Raw genomic sequence first — 19945 nt, 5'->3', positions numbered from 1 at the left:
ACTTTAGCTAGGACACGCTCTACAAGACTGAAGCCTTGCTTAGCTGAGCAGGAAAACCTCATAACGCGCCTGCCCAGGCTGCTCCTGCTCAGCCCACGTCTTCTGAAGGACCAAAAGCTCCTTGCAGAGCAGATCCCCTTGGAGGGGTGACCAACCCGGGCTTTACCTGCAGTGCACAGTGATGGGGTGGTTGCCAGACTGTTGCTGCTGCTTTTGCACAGCCGCGATGATGTTGATCATTCCCTTCCCATCCCCGGGGATCCCAACTTCTGGCCAACCGTGGAAATGAAACTGCCGAATCTGTCGGCTCTTGTTTTCCTGGTGTAAGAGGAGAGTTTGAGGTCAGTAAGTTGGTGTGAGATCTTTACCAAGAAACCCACCAGCTCGAGGCTTTGGGGAAACTATCCACTGAGGAAAGCTGCTTGTGGAGGGGGGACATTCCTGTGGCATGAAGCAGGGCAGGACGTGGGGAATGGGGAGCAGGAGGGATGCTGGTGGTGGGCACAGGGACAAGGCAGGAGGAGGATGAGAGCTGCTGGGTAGATGGATGAAGAGCCATCAGGAGGACAGGAACCCCCTGAGGTGGGAGGTAAAGAGTAGAGAAGAAAGGGATGGACACTACTCTGGGATGGCAGAGAAGATGTGAGCTGAAGATGCCAGAGCACCTGCAAGAGGAACCACAAAGCACCATAAACACCAGCGGGGCTTGAGGACACCCAAACCCAAAAGCACCTGGAGTTCCAGACTCTTACCCTGGTGTTGGTTACCAGCAGGTCCCGCACCGTGTAGCTCTCACACTCCTCCTCTTTTTTCAGCTCCACAGTGATGTCTCCGTAGGACACGGAGCCATCAGACGGCCAGTACTGGGCACACTTCTCCTGAGAAAGCATGACAGGAGGAGACAGGGTGAAGATCCTGTACTTTTCCCACAGGCCTGAATGGAATGAGTCTTCTCCTGGGGCTGGCTGCTGCCCAAAGCCACGTGGGATCTCATAGAATGGGTTGGGTTGGATGGGACCTTAAAGATCATCTAGTTCCAACCCCTGCCATGAGCAGGGACATCTGCACCAGCTCAGGTCGCTCAGAGCCCCGTCCAGCCTGGCCTGGGATGTCTCCAGGGATGGTTCAGCCACCGCCTCTCTGGCCAACCTGGGCCAGGCTCTCACCACCCTCAGGGCCAACAATTTCTTCCTCATGTCCAGCCTGAATCTCCCTCCTTTAGTTTAAAACCATCACCCCTAGTCCTATCACAACAGACCCTGCTGAAAAGTCTGTCCCCATCTTCCTTATCGACCCCTTTGAAGTACCGCAAGGTCCCCAGGTTCTCACCTGGCCTCTCTCCTCCAGCTCCGTCAGCATCACTATGGAGCAGGATTTCCACTCCCAGATCATCCTCCAGAAATCCTCTATCGTGTGCTGCAGCGGCCCTTGGCTGGCGATGTAGGAATCCTTCTGGCGATAACCCTGCGATTTGAAACCAGTGTTAGTGGTGAACTGGCGCTGAGAGCAGTGGCAGAAACGCTCCTGGACATGTTTTGGTTACCAAGCTCAGGGAATTTTTGGGAACATCATGGCTGTCCATGTGAACAACCACAGCCCGGGCAGAGAAACCTGCTCTCACAGTGGGCTACATCTCTCCACACAACTGCTCGGAAGCCGAGGTACCATCGGGCAGAGCTTTACTGGGGTTAAGACCTTTGTTTTTAAAGAAAAGCAGCTGGAGGAGGGTCATATCCCCTATATTCGTGGCCTCATCCATTTAGTGAAGAAAGATTTGGGTTTCCAGCGCTCCTAAGTGACGTCACGAAGTCCGAGCATTGTAGCAGAGCCTTGCTTAAGCTCCAAATACTTCGGGTATGATTTTTACTAGGGATTTTTGGAAAGAAGTAAGCAAAACTAGATGTACCTAGACAAACTTTCGGGTCCCTTCTAACCCAAACCATTCTGTGAAAACCATTAATAAGTCTGGGTGAATCTGGTTCTTCCACAACCACAAAGTGCTTCTGTTTCCAAAAAAACCTCTGATGTTGCCCTGTGCCCTCGCTGCAGACCGTGACTAAAGACGCTTCATCATTTGGAGTTTGTCATTTAAGCAAAGTTCAGTAGAGGCAGGAAATTGAATCCTCACCAAAAATTGCTTACGTCACATTTAAGCTTTCTGACCTTGATGCAGAACAAGGCAGAGCAACCCGCAGGGACCCAGCAAAGGAGATTTCAGGGAGCAATTAATTTGGGAGGTTATAACTGGGAACAAGTTGGTTTAACTGGTTCAACCCATGGCAGTAATCACCCTTTGTGGGGGAAAAAAAAAGTGCCATTAGGAGATGAAAAGAGAAATTGGGCTGGAAAAGAGCAGGGCTCTGTCATTTCGCCAGTGCTGGCATCACTGCACGAAGATAAATACTCGTACGAGATGTGTCCCTGAAGTCAATATGGTTCCTGATGAGAAAAGAATGTGCAATCCCTTAGCTCCTCCTCGGAGGGAGGAAAGCACTTAACCTCGCTGCCTCGCCACCCACTGTCACCCAGACAGGTGAAATGGGATTGACCTGTTTTTTCTCAAGGGGTTTGGGATCTGTGTATCGCTCCGTGACCCAATCTAGCGGGTATTTTCTGACCAAACGAACGGTGCCGTAGAACAAGTATTTCCATGGCTACGTGCAGCCGCTTCTCCAAAGCCAGCATCAGAGCCCGGAGTTGCAAAAGTAAGACCAGAACTTGAAGGTTTTGCTCAAGCTCCAGCTCTTCTCTCCCACCATCCGTGGGTCACAAGGAAACTGTGTGTACACAGGGGTTTCTTGGAGAAGAAACCAGCACCACCTGGTGACACAAAGCAAAGCCAAGTGGAAAGAGCCTTATGAAATTCTGAGATCTCTGGGGCAAATCCTTTCTGTAGGAAGCAGAGTGAGGTGACAAGTTTGTACTGGGAGAAGATGGAAAGAAGATTAAAGAAGACTCACGTCAATGAAGGACGCGTTTACGTAGTCTGTGTTCTCTTCCCCTCTCTTCACTGGAATGATTACCCGGTTAAACTCATCTGAAACAGAAGGAGAATGATGTAACTTTTGGGAAACACCTTCAAAACAGGATTCCTTGATAACCATGCGTGGCCTTTGACTGGGAAGTCACCAAGCCCTGGGTGAGAGGACAGAGATGTGGGAAGGAGAGTCCTGTGCTGACAGCACCTGTTTGGGATGAGGAGACTCAGTTCTGCTTCTGCCATGCCCTGGTTTGGGAATGGAGAAGGGGATGCTGAGGACTCCAGGACCTGCTCACCACAGGGACTCCCTTCTCCTTTGAGGCACAAACCCTCAGCAGCATCAACCTACTGAGAAGAAAGTCACAGCAGGGCATGGTTGAGGTGGGATGTGACCTCTGGAGATCATCTGGTCCAACCCCCTGATCAACCAGAGCCACCCAGAGCTTGTTGCCCATGACCACGTCCAGACGGCTTTTAAAGATCTCCAAGGATGGAGACTCCACAACCTCTTGGGTCAACCTGTGCCAGAGCTTGGTCACCCTCACAGTCAAAAAGTGTTTCCTGATGTTCATGAGGACCCTCCTGTGTCTCAGTCTGTGCCCGCTGCCCCTTGTCCTGTCACTGGGCACCACTGGAAAGCGGCCCCGTCCTCTCTGCACCCTCCCGTCAGGTGTTTATGGATGCTGGTGAGATCCCCTGAGCCTTCTCCAGGCTGACCAGTCCCAGCTCTCTCAGCCTCTCCTCACAGCAGAAAAGCTCCAGGCCCTGAATCATCTTCATGGCCCTCTGCTGGACTCTCTCCAGTCTGTCCGTGTCTCTCCTCTACTGGGGAGCCCAGCACTGGACGCAGTGCTCCAGGTGTGGCCTCACCAGTGCTGGGCAGAGCGAAGAATCAACCTCCCTTGACCTGCTGGTGACGCTCTGTCTAATGCAGCCCAGGACACCACTGCCCTTCTTAGTGACAAGGCCACCTTGCTGGCTCCTGGTCACCTTGGTGTCCACCAGGACCCCCAGGTCCTTTCCTGCCAAGCTGTTTTCCAGCTGGGTGTCCTCAGCACATACTGGTGCCTGGGTTGTTCCTCCCCAGGGCCAGGACTTTGCCCTTCTCCTTGTTGAACATCATGAGGTCCCTGTTGGTCCATTTCTCCAGCCTGACTCCTGTCCCCACACCCACCCAAACGGTCCCCACACCCACCGGGAACACTTTCCCCAGGCAGACAAACACGTCTTACATGGAATTATCTGAAGCACTCTGTTCTTCTTCATATTTGCCGGCAAGTTGCCTGTTCTCATCTTGTCATTCTGAATTTTGATTGAAGTGAGCTTCTGCAGAGGAGAGAGCAAAAGCAGAAGGACCTTTCAGAGCCACCCAGCACCAGGTGAGGACATGGTGGTCCTGGTAGCGCCATCTGAGCAGATCCACCAGGACAACAGCGATGCTCACCTTAAACTCCTCTTCCAGCCCGTTACTGCTGGTCCCTGGCACTTTGTTGTAGATCTTCTGGAGGTGGATCTCTAACGAGGTCACCTCCAGCTCCGTGTCACCGTAGAGATAGTGCTCCAGAAGTGCTTGGTATATGAACACATACTGCATCTGCAGGGGTTGCAGGGAGAAGCTGTCAGTCTCTGCACACACGCTGGCTGCAAACCCACCTCCCCACTGCCCACCCGTGCATGCTGGGGATGTGGCTCCTCCCGAGATCCCAGAAAAGTGGGTGACAACCTTTCTGCTGCTGCACGGGGAGTGGGACTGTATTTGCTACATCACACAAAGCTGACGTGACACAAAACTTTCTCCAAGTCTGGAGAACAGGAGCTGAGGGGAGACCTTCTGATCTCTGAACTGCCTGAAAGGAGCTTGGAGCCAGGGGGGGTCGGGCTCTGCTCCCCAGGAACAAGCGCCAGGACCAGAGGAAATGGCCTCAAGTTGCGCCAGGGGAGGCTGAGGTTGGATCTGGGGAACAATTTCTTCCCCAAAGGGCTGTCGGGCATCAGAACATGCTGCCCAGGGCAGTGGTGGAGTCACCATCCCTGGAGGGGCTGGACAGATGGAGATGAGGTTCTCAGGGACAGGGGGCAGTGCCAGGGGTGGGGGAACGGTTCGACTCGATCTTAAAGGTCTTTTCCAATGAAAATGATTCTGTGATTCTACGAAGTGGATTAAGAAGAGCAGGATCCAGCAAAAGGCTCACATCACGCTGCATCCTTCCAAACTGAGGGATGACGCTCGACCCTCACATGGGCTTCGCTGCAGGCCGGCACTGACAGTGCGAACGGGATCTATTTACCTCCAAAGGAAAGCGCGGCAGCAGCTCACTTACATCTGTCTGTACCATCTGGCAGCGCTGAGCCCGGATCCGGCTCACGAAGCCGTAAACGTCCACCTTCCTCTCCGCGTGCATCATGTCCAGCATGGCATCGATGACGATAAAAGTGCCTGTGCGTCCCACCCCGGCGCTGAAAGAGCAGAGGGGACAAGCGGTCAGTGCAGCAGTGTTGGTGTTGGGGTCCCCTGTGGAGTGTCTGGGAGCGAGCCAGACACTTCCCAGCAGTGAGTAAATAGCAACATCTGTTTTGGAGATGGGAGAGGTTCTCAGCCTGGTGTTCAGCGTTGCCTGGGTTTTGCAGAGGGAGGCACAGACCATCTCCAGCAACCAGTAGGGCCAGAGTGCATGAGGGCACCAAGCAGAGTGAGCCCCTTTCAGTGCTTCAAAGGGGCCGATAAGAAAGATGAGGACAGAATTTTCAGCAGGGCCTGTTGCGATAGGACAAGGGGTGATGGTTTTAAACTAAAGGAGGGAGATTCAGGCTGGACATGAGGAAGAAATTGTTGGCCCTGAGGGTGGTGAGAGCCTGTCCCGGGTTGGCCAGAGAGGTGGTGGATGAACCATCCCTGAAGACATCCCAGGCCAGGCTGGACGGGGCTCTGAGCAACCTGAGCTGGTGCAGATGTCCCTGCTCATGGCAGGGGGGGCACTGGGGGAGCTGGGAAGGTCCCTTCAACCCAAACCATTCTGTGATTCTGTGATTCTATGATTAGGAAGAGTGTGACCAGCAGGTCAAGGTAGGTTATCCTGCCCCTCTACTCTGCCTGGTGAGGCTGCATCTGGGATCAGTTCTGGGCTCCCCAGTTTAAGAAGGACAAGGAATTACTGGAGGGAGTCCACCAGCGGCTACAAAGATGGAGCATCTTTGGATCTGGAGCATCTTTCTTATGAGGAAAGACTGAGAGAGCTGGGTCTTCTTGAGAAATTGAGAGTGATCTTATCAATGCTGATAAATATCTCAGGGTGGGTGTCAAGAGGATGGACCAGACTCTGTTCAGTGGTGCCCAACGACAGGGTGAGGGGCAACAGGCACAGACTGAAACACAGAAGGTTCCATCTGAATATGAGGAGAAACTTCTTTCCTGTGAGGTGCCAGAGCCTGGACCAGGCTGCCCAGAGAGGTTGTGGAGTCTCCTTCTCTGGAGACATTCAAACCCGCCTGGACACGACCCTGTGTGATCTGCTCTGGTGACCCTGCGTTAGCAGGTGGGTTGGACTGGATGATCTCCAGAGGTCCCTTCCAACCCCAGCCAGCCTGGGATTCTGTGATTCTATGACCATCTATGCCTTTAACCGTGGGGCTTTCCCTCACCAAAACACAGACAGAAGGCTCTGTGGCTCCCCCAGACTCGCTGCTGTGCCTGAACCCACCCCACAGGTCAAACACCATAGTCCCTGCTCCTGATCCCGCTGTCAGCTGCGTTCTGCCTTCTCACAACAAGGGATATTGCCCTCAGGTGCCCAGGGCAGTGGAAATCCAAGGGAGATGCCACCAATGCCCAGCTGTGGTGTCAAGCCTGGCTCACTCAGCATCCAGCTGACCCAAACCACCACTCAACACGAGCTGTTGACACCATCACATCGCTGATTCCAAGAACTTCCTTCAATTCAGATGCATTTTTTTTAACGTTCCTGTGTGGAACATTCCAATTTAGCACAGGAAAGTTATATAAAAATGAGCAGGACGTACCTGCAGTGCACGACGATCGCTCCTGCATATTGGGGGTTACACGTCTTCACCTTCTTCAAGAACTTCAGCATCCCGATGGGGGTGAAGGGGACCCCAAAATCGGGCCAGCTGGTGAAGTGGAACTGAGTCACCAGGCGCTGAGGCTTCTTGTTCGTGACGTCGCCAACCTGAAGGAAAAACGTGTCTTCAGATTAATAAGAAATACTCAGATTTTTCTTTCTTCGCCCAAAAGCAAGGGCAGAGAGGGAGCTGCAGCCCCAAGACTGAGCTGGATGGCTTAAGGACCAGCTGAAAGGGCACAGACCCAGGCTCCAGGCCCATATTAATCTCTAAAATCATGACATTTTAATCACCCAGCATCACATTCCACCTCCTGGGGGTGAGAGGCGCCAGCCTGGCCTCGGCTGTGCCTCCGACCTGCCAGAAGCTGCTGTTTCATTCTCAGCGAGCTCAAACAGAAGCTGCTGCTCCATCCTTCACATTCCTCTGCCCACAAGGTCCTCAGTTAAAGGCAGGGGAGGAAACCATCCCATGTCTGGGCCATCGGAGAGAGAGGTGAGGCTCGGAAGCACCCTGCTCAGAGTCCAAATGGGTTTTCAACCACCAACTCTCCCTTGCTGGCCTCTGAGATCAGCAGGAAAACAAACAGAGTGACTAAAGCACCCAGAGCCTCCTCGGAGGACGAGAAAATGTAGCGACAGATGGGAAAACAATCAAAACCAACGCATGCGGCGCTAGATTTTGTCTCCGCTCATGGGATAAATCTGATTATTTGCAGGCATTAAGTATCTGTGGGGGAGAGCAGGAACTGATACTGGTAATGATAATGAGGTAGAAAATGGTAATGAGGAAGAAATTGTTTTGCCCCTGAGGGTGGTGAGAGCCTGGCCCAGGTTGGCCAGAGAGGTGGTGGATGAACCATCCCTGGAGACATCCCAGGCCAGGCTGGACGGGGCTCTGAGCAACCTGAGCTGGTGCAGATGTCCCTGCTCATGGCAGGGGTGGCACTGGGGGAGCTGGGAAGGTGATTCTGTGATTCTATGAACAGCAAGTCAACGGAATTTCAGCCCTGGCATCTGCCAGCATCCCTGCTCTCAGTACAGCCACGCTGGTAACTGCTGGGAATGGGCTCCCAGGTTAGTAAATTCTTAATAGTTCTGGTTAAAAATGGATGTTTGGGTCATTTCATCCCAGCTCTGCTCTCACGGCACCTCAGAGGAGTGGAGGAGAAGCTGTTGGATGCCCCGTGTGGAGAGGGGAGGGATGGGGAGGGATGGGACGGGGTAGGATGGGGTGGGGTGGGATGGGACGGGATGAGAGACATGAGCCCTGGCACCTGCTGGATGCAGAACTTGCGCACGGTGTAATCCACCAGGACTGTCACGTCCTCCACGGACACTCGGATGTTCCCGTAGGTCCAGCAGCCCTGATCCGGCCAGTACTGAGCACATTTACACTGCGGAGAGAGAAAACAGGAGCAGGTGAGCTCTGCTCCCTTGGGATCGGCTCCAAGACATGAGATGTGCCAGGTTGGGATGAAGCTGGGTTAGATACCAGCCTGCGAAGCCTCCTGGCACCTACCTCTTTCCTCTCTTTCAGGTTGGTCACCATGACAATTGTTGCCGTGTTTTGCTCCCAAATCATCCTCCAAAAATCATTCACGGTTTCTTCCTTTGGTCCTAAGAGGAAGGTAAAAAAGAAACGTTGTCTTTGGGATCAACCCTTCAAGCGTCGGGACTGAAACCCAAGCATGCGAAGTCACACGTGGATGATGCAACACAATTTTGCCAATAGATGTCAGCACAGGAGGTGTTTTGGTGTCTGGGAATGGCAACTAAGCCAAGGAATAATCCTATCACACAAAAGCTGGGCTTTTTGGATATGTTTTATGATTAAATTTTTAGCCCAAGAAGGGGAAATCAGACAAATGGAGCATGGAAACCACCTGCCCAAGGTCACCCAGGGAAATTGTGTCCGTCATCGCAGAAGTGCTGTCCCCGAGCTCTGTGCTTTAACCAGCCACGCTCCTTTGGACCAGAGGAGCCCCGCAAGGTGCTGTGCTGTGGTTAGACCAGCACAATTTTGCAGAGCAGAAGGACCCCAGCCCAACCTCCACCAGCCAGAGCTGTGGGAATAACCGAGCGTGTACCTTGTGCAGCAATGAACTTGTTTTTCTCTTGGTACCCCTGTAGAGAAAGAGACAAATGAAAATACAAGGATTTTTCTAACACAAGAGTCACGAAATGCATCTACATCATTAATAAACTGAGCCATCGCCTGCTCTGTTGCTCACTCCCTGCAGCCTCCAAGGGGAGAAACAGGATGGATGGTGGGGGCGGAAATCATGGAAAATCCCTGTGCAAAGGGTCCTTGTCCCAAAGAAATGCTCCCCATGCTCGGGTAATGGGTGAACGAGCCCATTTTTTGGCAGAGAGCACTAACGCAGTGGTGCCCAACAGCCCTTCCACTGGGACCAGATCCTGCATCCAGAGCATCCCACGAAAATCAGGACTAATCTTAAGGAGATCGGGCTGTTGAACTACCGGGAACTGATTTTGTGTATTTCCTAATGGATATTTATTTACTGCTGAGGAAAGGATAAAGCTCTTTTGGGTCTTGCTTTTCTTCGCATGCCTCCATCTCTCTCAAATTATGATTTATTTGAGCTATATGTTGATAATCATATAGGACTCATCTCCTCCTGGGAACAGAGCAGGGCAATGTTGCTTTGATTTCAGCTGCATCACTTGATTTCTTTTTCATCCCCTTCCCAGGTTCAGGCCTACAAGCTGGGAAGTACCGATGATTAACCAGCCACACCACTCATCAGCCGTTAATGAGAAATCCCCAATTCCTGCAGGAACAGTTTCCAAACCCCTTCCAAACCAGCCAGCTCGGTTTTGCAGCACCCTGAGGAGTGTAAGTGCAGAAAAGAGAGGTGGGAAGAGACGTGACTGTGGCAAAACCACTGAGCGAGGGCAGAGATACAGCCAGAATTTATGAGTCCCAGCTCCTGGCCACTTATTCCAACTTCTGTCTGGGTTTACAACATGGAGTGGGGCACAGTGAGCTCTGTCACGGCCACACAAAGGTCACAAGATCAAAAATCAGTGTAATTTATTGCTCTGGAGGAGCTGGGGACATGCTAATGTAGGAGGTAGCACAAGTCACAACCCATAAAAGCCCCGTGGTCCTGGTGGTACCAGGCACCGCTGGCCAGGGCTCAGCTGGTGGAGATTTCCCCTTCAAATGACAAAACTCACGTTAATGAAGGAGGCGTTGATGTAGTCGGAGTCAGGAACCCCTTCGACAGGAGTCAGGTGAACCCTGGAATGATCATCTGGAAGAAAATTAAAACTGCATTAAAAACAACTCCCTCCATGCACCCGATATCTGATATAACAAGAAAGCCGGGTGTTGGAGTGGAGCCTGGGCCGATACAAACACCTTTATGTCCCCAAATTCTTCTCCCTTAAGCCTGGAAAGGTGCTAAATCTCACCCAAGGAAGTTTTTCACCTGCAGAGCACCCACATTTGAGGAAGCCCCAAGCCAGCCTGCCATCCCACACCACTCATTTCAGCATTTGCAACCCGTTTTGTTTTCCACAACCTCCTGCTGCTGATGGCTCCAGGGAGCTCCTCCTCGTAGGTATCTAAAGCTAAGGGAGATGCAACCACGGATCTGGGATGGGAAATGACCTCAACTATGTCTCACCCATCCCAGAAAAAGGAATGGGGATCCCAAGATGTGTTCCCCTCAACCCAGCCCAACCAGCTCTGATACCTACAGGGCAAAATGTTGACGTATCTGTTCTTCTCCTTGTTCTCCTCCTTGGAAGCAGCTTCGCACGTGGCCTGGATAGGACACGCTGGGAGAGCCTGACACGGCAGAAAAGGGGTTTTTCCGTGATGTTTGTACTTATGGCATGGCAGCATCCACAACACAACTGGCACGTCAGCGCATGCTGCATCTGAGCATCCCCTTCGGTCGTGTTCCCACCACCCACAGCCCTCACCTCCACCCCAACAACAGCTCCTTGTTCCCACCGTGCTCAAGGTGACCATTCAAATAACCCAGGATGGACCAGAGAGAGCAAATATCTTCCAAAATGTGACATCTGGAACCTCAGGACCCACCAACGCAAGGTGGCAGCAAAGCCTCCAACACCAAACCCACCAGCACCGGGATCCAGGAGCTCGATTCTGCCCACAGAGGCTCCTGCTGAGATTTCCTCCATTAACAACAATGCTAAAACTAATTAAACCCCCTGCGATGAACCCCCATGGCCCGAGCACACCCCGTGATGGGAAGGAGCATCCATGCAGGGAGTTATTTTCCATCCAGCAGTGCCAGGGACTGGTGGGTTGGGGGTGCCGGGGTCACGATTTCAGGCTCGAGCAGAGAATGTGCTTCCCCAGAACGGTTATTCCACAATCTCTTCGAACAGCGAAGGGGATGAGAAGCTATCGGAGGGATTCACCATCCTTTCCAGCTGACGGGACAGACACGTTTTGGCAGCGGAAGTCTTCAAGGCTTTATTTGTATTATTTATAACCTGAAAATATCATCTCCCCGGGGGTTCATTCCACCTATCTAGTTTCATCGGAGCATGGCCAGGAACGGTATCAAGTTGTGTAACAGCTGGAGAACCTCAAGCGGCTTTTTTTTTTTATCTTCTCATCATCCTCATATTGTCACATCACGCCTTGGACCTCAGGTTTTAGGTATTTGCAGATGACACCTTTGCAGTGCAGACAACCGGATCAACAGTGGATTTTCTTTAATTAGGCTGATGGAGAGTTCAGGGAGTTCAGCGTCTCCTACATTATGTGCTGGGATACACCAGTTATTTAACTTTGTCCCTTGCCTATTTTTGTCACGCCAAGGTGAAACAGGTTTATCGTCACAAGAAGAGATGCTCCAGCATGGTGGGATAACCACAATACCTGAATTATTCCTCACTCTGTTGTCTGATAAATTGCCATCATTCTGCTTCAGGGTTAACAGCTCATTGAAACAGATGGGGTCATTTCTGTTTCTCTGTCAGAGCTCTTGTTTTGGCTCTTTGTGGATTTAAGACGATGACTGACAGGCCATTCACGTCGGCAATGTTTCCCTCGTAGCTATGAGGACCAGGAGGAGGGAGGCAGCTCCTGGGAGGAAAGCAGCCAGCAGGGAAGCTCTGGAAGATCCCAAGATGTTCGGGACACCTCCCAAACCCAGAAAATGTAACCTCATAGTGCCGCTTGCTAACAAACCTCTGCTCTCTGTAGTGTATGTGAGGAGTAGTGGCTTTTCCACCCCCCAGCAGATTCAGGGACAGAACCCTCCCACCTCGCAGCCCTTTGAGAAACCCCTGAGGACCGAGCAGACCATCAGTCCCTCCGTGAAGCTCTCAGAGAAGCTCTTCTGAAGCATGGCATCCAGCACCAGCACTGTTATTTGGTCGACTTGGTTACCCCCGGGGTGATGCGCCGTCCCCAGGCCAGGTACCAAGGCACACTGTACCCAAAATTCTGCCTCTGCTCTACGAACTGAGGCCAGAATTTTCTCCGTTCTCCGTCTTAAGCCTGATGCTGAGAGCAGCTTGCAGGATTTAAGACTGAGAAGTGAAGGCACTCACGTTGAACTCCTCCCGAAAGAGCTTGTTGTCGTCGGCCATGCGGCGGTTGATCTCCTCCTCCAGCTTGTCGACGGGCAGAGGCGGGTACTTGCGGTTGGTGCTGGGGGAGCGGGCGAGCAGCGGCATGCTCTGCGGCTCTGCAACGACACCCCAAACATCAGAGCTGCCCACCCAGCCCAGAGCTCACCAAACCCAGCTGGGCAGGGGGACCTCGCACACCCCAGGATGTTCACTTTTAGGGCCACCTCGTGTCCTCACTGTCCTGTATTTTCATAAAATCATAGAATGGTTTGGGTTGAAGGGACCTTCCAAGCTCATCCAGTGCCCCCCCCTGCCATGAGCAGGGACATCTGCACCAGCTCAGGTTGCTCAGAGCCCCGTCCAGCCTGGCGTTGAACACCACCAGGTCTTTTGCTCTTCCTACGGACAGTGCACAAAAATTTGGGGATGCTGGAATAACATGAAAAGCTTTCGGTACCCTGTGGCTGAGCTTTATGCATTAGGCAGGACAGGACAATGAGGACCAAGTCTAACAACCCCACTTAATGCTACAGGCTCACAGAAGAGCGGCTTGAAAGCTGCCTGGCAGAAAAGTCCCTGGGAGTGTTGGTGACAGCAGCCGAACATGAGCCAGCGTGTGCCCAGGTGGCCAAAAAGGCCACCAGCATCCTGGCTGGTACCAGCACTGGTGCGGCCAGCAGGCCCAGGGCAGTGACCGTCCTGTGCTGGGCACTGGGGAGGCCAAACCTCCAGTCCTGGGGGCAGTTTTGGGCCCCTCACGCCAAGAAAGGCCTTGAGGTGCTGGAGCGAGTTGAGAGAAGGGAACGGAGCTGGTGAGGGGCTGGAGCACAAGGGTGATGGGAGCGGCTGAGGGAGCTGGGGGTTCAGCTGGAGAACAGGAGCTGAGGGGAGACCTTCTGATCTCTGACCTGCCTGAAAGGAGCTTGGAGCCAGGGGGGGTCGGGCTCTGCTCCCAGGAACAAGCGCCAGGACCAGAAGAAACGGCCTCAAGTTGCGCCAGGGGAGGTTGAGGTTGGATCTGGGGAAGAATTTCTTCCCCAAAGGGCTGTGGGGCATTGGAACAGGCTGCCCAGGGCAGTGCTGGAGTCACCATCCCTGGAGGGGTTTAAAATACACAGAGATGAGGTTCTCAGGGACATGGGGCAGTGCCAGGGGTGGGGAAACGGTTGGACTTGATGATCTTGAGGGTCTTTTCCAACCAAAACTATGATTCTAAGTCATCAACACATCCCCTTGCTCTGAATTTGGACTTCACCCTCACCCACCCGGAAGGTTTGGCCCCATCACCCTGACGTGACTCCCAGGTGGACACAGCGAAGGCAGCTGCTGCTTGTGGTTCCTCAGCAAAGCCAAGAAAGACCACAGCAGGTTCCACCAACACACCCCACAGTTTATGAAGTTCACACCTTCACTCACAGCAACGTAAAACGGGTAGGGAAGGTCTTAGCTGCCAACGTTAAAAAAAAGGTGCTGATTTTCAGTTAGCGCTCACTCCAAAGGTGTTTGGTTTATGTGGAGGGAGCTCAAAAGAAGGATCTGAACTGGTTCTAAGGGGTGGTGGTTCCTCTTCAGCTCTTACTTTGGTGCCTACATTGCAGCAGGCTTGCACAAGACTTTAATATTGCATTTATGCATCTTAAGAGGGTCCAAAAAGTTTTTTATAAAGAAAAAGAACAATGTGTTCCCTGCTTCCTCTCAGAAATGTTACTTTGGTGCCTACAGTTAGCACAAAGATCTGCATGGGGGTTTTAATCCTAATTTGAAAGGGTACAAGGATATTTAATTATTCCTCAAATATGTGATTTTTCAATAAAAAGTTTCTGGAGCCAAAGAGATATTGTGAAAACTCAAGAGGAACTGTGAATAGTTCAGCATTGTAAGCGATCACTCCTCTTAATGTTCACCACGTGAGGGCAAACATTTTGTCTCTGGAATGAGCTGGGAAGTGGATTTTCATTCTATAAAAGTTTTCCCAAAATCATGGAAAACAGGGCAAGTTCAGAACAAGAAACAAATAAAAATGTAGATGAAAAAACCCCCACTTTCCTACAAAAATATAAGGTGGGAGGACAAAGCTGCGGCATCCAGCCCACTGAGTCCTCAGGCGCTGTCATTGCATCCACGGGCTTTCCTGGGCTTTTAACGTCTTCTGGTGTATAATATTTATATTATTCTGGACTATTTATATTTATTTTTATTTATTTATATTTAATTTCTTCAGGACCACCTTCACACGCCCTTCCAAGATGAGACTTAGGGAACACAATCTTTATTTTCCTTTTTACACATTTCCTGCAAACCAGTACTCGGTGTGTTCCCAGTTCTATTCAAGCTGCCCAGTAAAAGATGCCACTGGCTACGACGTTGGCCACACGCCCAACAAGTGTCTTATTGCTGTGTCAGAAGGGGAAAGACCCTGCGTGGGCAGCTCGGAAGGGGCATAAACCAACCTCGCTTCTGCCACTTCAAGGGTTTTATGTCATTTTTGTAATTTTTAACGATTTTTAGGAGAATTTCTCATTATTTCACTAGGTAATTTTGGCCGATTCCAAGCAGGGTAAAAACAAAAGATGAAGATATCCCATTGTTATTCTGAAGAACGTTTGCATTGACCCGTTTTGACCCAAACAAAGCCTATTCCTTCTGCAAGATGCGTTTTTTCACTCCCCGTGTCGCACCCACGTGGGTCTCACCTGCATCATCCGTCCGGCCGTTGGTCAAGCGAAAGGAGTTGGAGTGACTCCCTGCTTGCTTGTATTTCTTGAACCTACCAACAACAAGGGAATGGAGAACATCAGTAGATAGCACCAAGAAGCCCAGGTCACCTTCTGGATGAGAGATGCAGCCACGAAGGGTTTTCCTCACTTGAGGAACCAGCTGGTGGCTCCAAGAGGTTCTGGGACCTCTAAAATCCTGCCTACGGGTGTAAATTTTAAGTGACCGCATCTGGAAAGGCTGCGGGAGACAAGAGCGAGGTGAAAACCAAGAGGAGAAGCTTTAAGGCTGCATTTTACAGGAGACACCCCACGGAGTTCCTGCTCTACAGGCTGATTCAGTAAAGCAAATAAACCCCGGGCTGATCCGTCCTCCTGCAGCAAAACCCGTCTCCACGTGCTTTTAACGGGAAGCAGATGCTTACGCTCCGTTTGCCTGAAATGCAGGGTTTTGCTGAATCACCGGGTAGGCGGCTGCGAACAGCAAGTCTTTTTTTTTTTAATTAAGGGCTGGAAGCCAGGTGGAGAGGACTCAAATTCTGCTGCTGCCGAACTCCTGAGGCAAAACTCTCAGCAGGTTCCCTGCTGCGAGGGCAGGCCAGGAGACGAAAGGAATTTTTCTACCACTAAGCAGAGAGTTTTCTCTTTTTAAAATTTTGTTCTTACTTATTTAATCACCAAATTGTTGAGTAAATTAAAATGTTTAGTACAGGTGAGCTTTCTTAGCTGAGCAGATATACACTCAGGATCAGGGAACACTACGTTTTGAGCAGCCAAGACGCTTGGATTTTTTTTAAAATGGACCTAAAAAGGCCTTTTTTTTTAGTTCTAATTCCAGCTACAGCATCACCTAATGCTCCTAACAAGTTCTGGTCATACGCAGGTCTGGTACCTGAGGCAGAGCTCGGCTCTGGATGCTGGATCACGTTCGATATCCAGGTGGGAATCTAGGAATATCACACCCGGTTTTAAATACAAAGGACTTTCCGGCTTGAGCGCCGTGTTCAGGTCCCTGGATTCCTCAATTCGACACCTTCAACCTTGCAAGGAAACCTCACCTGCTTTTTAATAGCACTTGTGGGACTTTGGTTTAATCTATCCTACTAAACATGACATTTTCAGTAGCAGAACACGTATCACTCCACACAAGGATCAGCTTTATAGACAAAGGAAGAAGCATCGTTTACTAAATAACCACAAACATACTTTCCATTATCCTTACAGGTTTCTTTTTCAAGCACCGGCTGTGTCAGCCTCTAGCTTAGGAAACAGCACAAAAGGTTTATTCCTGTTCACTCAGTAATTAATTTCTGCCAATTAAGGGAAGTCAGCATTAAAGCATTTCTTACCTTAACATGTACAGCACAATAATAATAAATACTATGACTAGAAGGGAAGACAGGGCCACCATCACAGCTATAATCGGAGTCTCATCTGCCAACAGGAAAAGAAAAGTGGAGTTATCAACAGCGAAAATCATCAAGTACCAACATTTAACAGGGCAGAGCTCTACAACTGCTGCTTGCATAATATTATTATTATTAATAGTATTAAGGTTCCATTTCTCCAGTCTGAAAGTGAAGCCAGATACAGGACCCGAGCAGGTACCACCTATCTCAGATACTCCGAGGTTTGATAAAAACTATTCGAAGCACCTCAAAATTCTCGAAGGGTTGTTCACTGTGAAATTGTGACCTCGTAGATGAAAATAGAGACCGAAAAAGTTGTGAGTGAGTTACCTCAGGGGTTTCTTCTGCACGACTGAACGTGCTCGTGGTGGTTCACCAGCCACCGGTAGAAGTTTGCTCTGTCACCTGGGGATCTACAAAGTCTCTGCCCGAGACATAAGGATCCATGTGAGAAGTTTCTAACAGGTCCATGAGCTTGGCCAAACATGATAAGGATCCTTTTGTAAAAACAGGTGAAAACTGTGGCACTTGGAAGATCCCACAGATGCTACATATTCAAAAATAGTCCTGATTTTGCTGCTCTTTCCACTTGGAAATATTGAGTTTGGGGAGGAGGTGACATCAGATGACCCATTGTGACACTTCTCAAGGGCAGGTGCCACACAATTCCCTTGCAAACACCCTTAGATTAGGCACATCTGCGATGTTTCCATCCTCTGAGACCCACAACAGACTATTATTTTTTTTCTTAAATAAGCTATTTGTAACTTGCCCTGGAGGTCAGTGAAACAGTGTTTGGCTCAAGCAAATTATCCAGATGGGGTTGGAAGCCAAGCAATGCTAACCAGATAGGAAAATGACCCTGAAGGACATTTTTTCCAGATAAGTGAGGATGCGCTGACGCCAGCTGGGGGTATTTCCATTTTCCATCAGCTCGCTCAGTCTGTCTGGGCCATGGTGCTGTGTCTACAAGCCTCAGCCCCCCCAGACTAAAGGGCACAACCCCCCTTTTCACCTTCTGCGCATCCATTTCCCTGCTGGGGCAGATCCCCGCTCCCCGGCTCTCAGCAATCTCAGCCAGCAGATTTTCTTAGGTGGGATTTATTTTGTCCATCTCTGATGATGGAGCTACCAAGAGACACTCTGGTTGAGTTCCTGCATTTGTTCCTCTGTGGTTGTGAGGTCTAGAAATGTTATTCTGACCCAAATATAAGATTTTTGTGTAATAGAATAGAACAGTTTGGGTTGGAAAGGACCTTCCCAGCTCCCCCAGTGCCCCCCCTGCCATGAGCAGGGACATCTGCACCAGCTCAGGTTGCTCAGAGCCCCGTCCAGCCTGGCCTGGGATGTCTCCAGGGATGGTTCATCCACCACCTCTCTGGCCAACCTGGGCCAGGCTCTCACCACCCTCAGGGGCAACAATTTCCTTATATCCAGCCTGAATCTCCCCTCCTTTAGTTTAAAACCATCACCTCTTGTCCTATCACAACAGGCCCCGGTGAAAAGTCCCTCCCCATCTTTCTTATCAGCCACTTTTAAGTACTAAAAGGTGCAAAAATGATTTGAATGCAATGACCTGGTGTGGCAAATAAAAACACGAAACCCTCCCGGTCTTTCATGTCTTTGTTCTTTCCATCTAGTGTCCTCATGTGTCGGCATCTCCCCCAGCCCAGCAGCAAAAAGCCAAGGAATTTACTGGGAGGCCTTTTTACGCTTGGTAACCACGTGAGCTTTGGTATCGCCCACCACAAGACGTCCCAAAAGCAAGACCGGGAAGGCAAAGCGACCACACAGCGTCTTAGCCCAACCACAGAGAGACCTTGTGTCTCCTCTGAGGTGCTTCTCGTTGAGACCTCCAACCGTAACCATCATCACCATCCTGCCTGTAGGAAAGGACACAGAGCTGCTCTGCCAAAGCCCACGGCGCTATATCCCCACTGTGTGCTGCTGAACCATTTTTCCTGCCTTGGCTGGAGTTAAGCTCAGCCTAACCGGTGCTGAGCCGGGCTGGGGCCGCTGCGGCAGCATCGGTTGGCAGGAGACGTGATTTACGGGCAGGGTTTCGGCAGGGGTGCCTCTGGCAGCAGGATGCAGGGAGCCTGGGGGGCTGTTATTTTTTTATTGCAGCCGTTCTTTTGACACATCTGGCGGGATGAGTTAGAGCTTTTCCACCGCGGGCAGTAACCGCTGCCGTGCTGCCGGCCCACCCAGCTAAACCCAGGCAGGAAACAACCTGGAGGGTCCTTGGCCGGTCCCTCCACCCTCCGTGAGTGGTGCCAATGCCCCCCACAGCTCCCATCCCATTCCAGATCGGCCCTGGCGGTTTTACATGTGTAATTCACTTGGAGAAGGGAGAAGAACTTGGCCCTCGGCTTCCCTGGGAGCATCCACCATGGCCCAGAGCCCAGGAGGCATCAGGATGCTGAAATCTTGTCTTGGCAGCTCTGAGGAGCCAGCAAACCTTCTGGTGCTCGAGATACAACTCCAACTGTAGGTAGAGGTGCTATATAGCGGTGTATAGGCTGTCCCCTATACATCACGCAGACCTGGGTGCAGCCACCTGGCAGAGGGACAGGGCTGAGGAGCCCTCCTTGCTCATCGCTGTCAGCTCCTGCCCACAAAACAGGACACAAATCGAGCAGACAAGAAACTGTGGGACCACAAGGAAAAAAAAAGGGGGTAAAAGAATTTGAAGCAAAGACACAGGGTCAGTGTTTCTTAAATAAAATCCCCAGGACATGAGATATGGAGCTCCTGGCAAAGCAAATCCTGCAAAATGGTTGCAAAGGGAGAGCAGAGCAGCAGCAAGAGCTTAAATCTCTGAGACCCCAAGCAAGGTTTAAACCACATGCCAGCTACGTTCCCTGCAAACATCACAAAGATCCTGCAGGAGCAGATCCCTGATTCAACCCCTGTTTTTTTCCCGGAATATTTCCTTCCCGGTCATGTTCGGGAGGTGGAAGAAGCAGCCACTCCAGACACCGCAGCTCAGGATAAACCAGCGTGTTCACAAAACACCTTTAATTGCTCCCTCAGGACTGTGTCGCCCACATGCACATATTTTGCTTGGAAAAAGGCCAGAGCTCCGCTGTACTCTGCTGAGCACAGGACTCCTCCAGCCTCATCTCTTCCAAGGTGCTACCAGGGCAGCGAGGAGTGCTGGGAGAGGTTCATAACGAG

At 51.1% G+C, this 19945-nt stretch overlaps 1 protein-coding gene across 5 annotated transcripts in view; it reads right to left on the bottom strand.

Moving 5' to 3' along the window:
- Positions 1 to 19945, bottom strand: part of PTPRA (protein tyrosine phosphatase receptor type A) — a 122296-nt gene that overhangs the window by 1751 nt on the left and 100600 nt on the right. For all 5 annotated transcript variants that reach the window (XM_065633088.1, XM_065633089.1, XM_065633090.1 and 2 more), the window contains 16 exons: positions 16706 to 16790; positions 15336 to 15409; positions 12622 to 12758; positions 10786 to 10876; positions 10261 to 10337; positions 9147 to 9183; positions 8579 to 8676; positions 8334 to 8453; positions 6998 to 7164; positions 5302 to 5437; positions 4425 to 4574; positions 4213 to 4306; positions 2961 to 3037; positions 1330 to 1464; positions 753 to 878; positions 167 to 318 (listed from right to left, as the gene is read on the bottom strand). In XM_065633088.1, coding sequence (XP_065489160.1) covers positions 167 to 318; positions 753 to 878; positions 1330 to 1464; positions 2961 to 3037; positions 4213 to 4306; positions 4425 to 4574; positions 5302 to 5437; positions 6998 to 7164; positions 8334 to 8453; positions 8579 to 8676; positions 9147 to 9183; positions 10261 to 10337; positions 10786 to 10876; positions 12622 to 12758; positions 15336 to 15409; positions 16706 to 16790 — 1756 coding nt within the window. The remainder of the gene's footprint in view (positions 1 to 166; positions 319 to 752; positions 879 to 1329; positions 1465 to 2960; positions 3038 to 4212; positions 4307 to 4424; positions 4575 to 5301; positions 5438 to 6997; positions 7165 to 8333; positions 8454 to 8578; positions 8677 to 9146; positions 9184 to 10260; positions 10338 to 10785; positions 10877 to 12621; positions 12759 to 15335; positions 15410 to 16705; positions 16791 to 19945) is intronic.

This window comes from Caloenas nicobarica, chromosome 4, assembly GCF_036013445.1.
Source record: "Caloenas nicobarica isolate bCalNic1 chromosome 4, bCalNic1.hap1, whole genome shotgun sequence".
Taxonomy (NCBI): Eukaryota; Metazoa; Chordata; class Aves; order Columbiformes; family Columbidae; genus Caloenas; species Caloenas nicobarica.
Note: the sequence above shows the minus strand (reverse complement) of the source record. Positions and strands in the feature narration are given on the sequence as shown.